We start from the raw sequence: 2,954 nt of genomic DNA, 5'->3' as shown, positions 1-2,954 counted from the left end.
ATACTATGACAATGTATCGACAGTATAAAATCTTTTACATTACAAAATCTTTTACATTACAGTAATTAATCTCATTTAAAAACACCTTTAACCCAAATAAAAATATTTATTTCAAATTAAAAAAGAATAATAGCCTTTCATTTCTAATAAAATAAATAAGTTTTTAACAATATTAAAAAAAAAATTACTGTTTCAAATTATAAAATAAATGATCCCTTGTATTAAACATGTAATAATTTATCACCATTTAAGTGGGTAATTACCTCAGCTCATAACCGTCCCCATATATGCAAGTTTTTTACCTCAGCTCATAACCTTACCCATATATGTGAGTTTTTACCCTACATGTGAGTATTTTTATTTGTACCCATCGAGAATGGGTCAAATTGCCATCCATAGACATTACTAACATAAAACTATCTTAAATCTTGAACAACTAATAACAGTGGTACAATTTCAAACAAAACTTAAAAATATTTAATATGAAAGATATTTTAAGCATGACATTTCTCATGGTATTCAACCAAAAGATAAGATATCAGAAGTCTGGCACCTAACATAAATAATCAACTCCAAAATTTTGAACATGATACATTCCTAGCCATGAGGCTAAATTACAAATAAAACTAGAATGCATTAAACAAAAAAACATTAATGCCAAAATCAAGCATCGGCAATGGTAACCTCAACTTCGACACCGGGTTCAATGGTGATGGAGGTAATCTGCTTGACCACATCAGGTGAACTGTAGAGGTCAATGACTCTCTTGTGCACACGCAGCTCAAATCTGTCCCATGTGTTTGTACCTTAAAACATTAAACAGATCATCAACACAATGCATAATCAAATTCATTCAAACTGAAAAATGTCATATTCAGCTAGACATTGACAAAGACGTAAGAATTGCTATACAATGTTTGTTCGGACTTTATTTTGTACCATAAAACACCTGAATTAGTTTGAAGAGCAGATTAGCATTGAATCAAAATGAAACAATGTCAAAAAACATATACTGACATTAACCAGAGCGGATTATGCCAATTGGGGTACCCAAGAAAGGAAATATTCCAAAAGGCTTATTTAGAATGAACTTAAGTCTTACATAGGAAACTAACAAAAGACACCGAAGATCGGAGAAGATGCCCAGGATTCAAAACATATATAAACTAACAATAACAATTTTACAAATAATAAAACAGATTAAATGATTTCAACTTAATTAAACATGACCTCAAATAAAGTGTAATGAAATAGTTTATGCTGAGACTTCCCAAATTCTACTTCATGAGTGGAAATAAATGTTAAGCTAAAACAAATAGTATGTGTAATAAAGCTCAACAAATTAACATAACCACAAGGTGCACTCAAAAGACCAGTTTCAAATTTTCAAAAAATCACAAATGAATACATATACATATCCATTTAATTCAATTTCCCTACTAAAACATTTGTAAATGGATTCCATGTAGTTGAGATTCACAGCATTTGAATGGCAAACGCATAGGTAACCTGTTGGCTTTCATAATCAGACCCATATTCTGATTTTTTTTTAGCAATACTAAACTATGAAGCACGGACTCCGACACAGACACCAGGACACAGCACGGACACTCCAACACCCATAATATAAAAATGTAGGACACAGTCACCGCTACATATATGATAGTAGATAGTAGTTGCGTTTCATTTTTTATAAAACACTTGTATAGACAAGTGTTGTATGAGTGTTATAGGAGTGTCAGACACAGTATTGAATCAAAGAAAATAACTATTTTTCTGGGGGAGAGGTGTCGGCTTCATACTAAATTTCCAAACTGAATTCGAGACTGTATCATCATCGTGTTCTAATGTTCTGACTACACAAATTAATTGTAAAGCAATTACTTAAAATTAAAGGTATAGCAATGGTTGGAAATCGAAAACACTTAGCATGTGAATTAAACTCCACAAATTAAGAAACACATGGATACAAAATTAAATATCAAAACAACTACCTTCTCCACAAGGTGATTTCCTGGTGGTAATGTGAAGGACCTTTGTTGGCATCCTCACTGGTCCCTTAACCCTAAGCCGCTTATCCTTAGCACCACGAACCAAGTCACTGCAAACTACCATACCAAACAAACACAAATGGGTTTATCATTAATCAAAATTCTAAAATAAAAAAGAATTCTACTAGGGTTTGAAACAATTTGAGTACAAAGAATCATACCCTTCTCAAGATTCTGGACATGTTTCGAAGAGAGAGTGATCCTAATCTTATGGATCTGCTCTTGAGATTCTTCCAATCCAGGTTTAGTGGATTTCGGTGCAGCGTAAGCCATTTTGTTTCCCCTTGTTACTGTAAACGCAATTGAAAGTCATACACAGTGATTGAATAAGAATGAATGAAAATTCTATAGGAATATGCAACGGTGAGGAAACAGAAATACCTTGAGAAATGCGGCTGGCTCTGGTTTCTTCTCAGCTGCTTGGGGAAGATGGAAGCGATTCTCGGCGATTTGTGTTTATGGGATTTCTGGTTTATGTTCTCTTTCTTAGGGTTTTTCTTTGGGCTGAATATATGGGCCGGGTTATCTATAACCACATTTGTTATCACATTCGTTTTGCACCACGTTATTTTATTTTCTTATAACAAGTTTTTTATGTATATTTATTAAATTGAAAATGCTTTTTAAAATCTAGAAATTTTTTTAAATAATCTATTCAAAAAAAACTTCATAATTTAAGCAGTTTTTATAAAACAATATTTGGTTTTTATTAGTGTTTCAAAGACTAGATAAAAAAGTAAAAAAAAAAAAACAATCATCTAAACATTTTGGGGAGGATTGAGATTTTAAAATGATTTTTAAAAACCTTTATATGATAAAAGATTTTATGGTATTCAATTTAAAACTCTAACAATTTGAATATATATTTTACTATTCACGATTATTTTTACAAAGCAATGAAGT

General features: G+C 31.4%; 1 protein-coding gene across 1 annotated transcript; it reads right to left on the bottom strand.

Annotated features, from left to right (window-relative positions):
• Positions 1-536: 536 nt before the first annotated feature.
• LOC127100933 (40S ribosomal protein S20-2) lies at positions 537-2,593 on the bottom strand. Its single transcript, XM_051038243.1, has 4 exons — positions 2,433-2,593; positions 2,213-2,341; positions 1,995-2,108; positions 537-806 (listed from the first exon to the last, which is right to left on the bottom strand). Exons 2-4 carry the CDS (start codon positions 2,322-2,324, stop codon positions 664-666), a joined length of 369 nt encoding a protein of 122 aa, XP_050894200.1. The 5' UTR covers positions 2,325-2,341; positions 2,433-2,593; the 3' UTR covers positions 537-663.
• Between the last annotated feature and the right edge of the window lie 361 nt (positions 2,594-2,954).

The sequence above is a fragment of the Lathyrus oleraceus genome, chromosome 7, assembly GCF_024323335.1.
Source record: "Lathyrus oleraceus cultivar Zhongwan6 chromosome 7, CAAS_Psat_ZW6_1.0, whole genome shotgun sequence".
Taxonomy (NCBI): Eukaryota; Viridiplantae; Streptophyta; class Magnoliopsida; order Fabales; family Fabaceae; genus Lathyrus; species Lathyrus oleraceus.
This window is presented reverse-complemented; position numbering and strand designations above follow the sequence as displayed.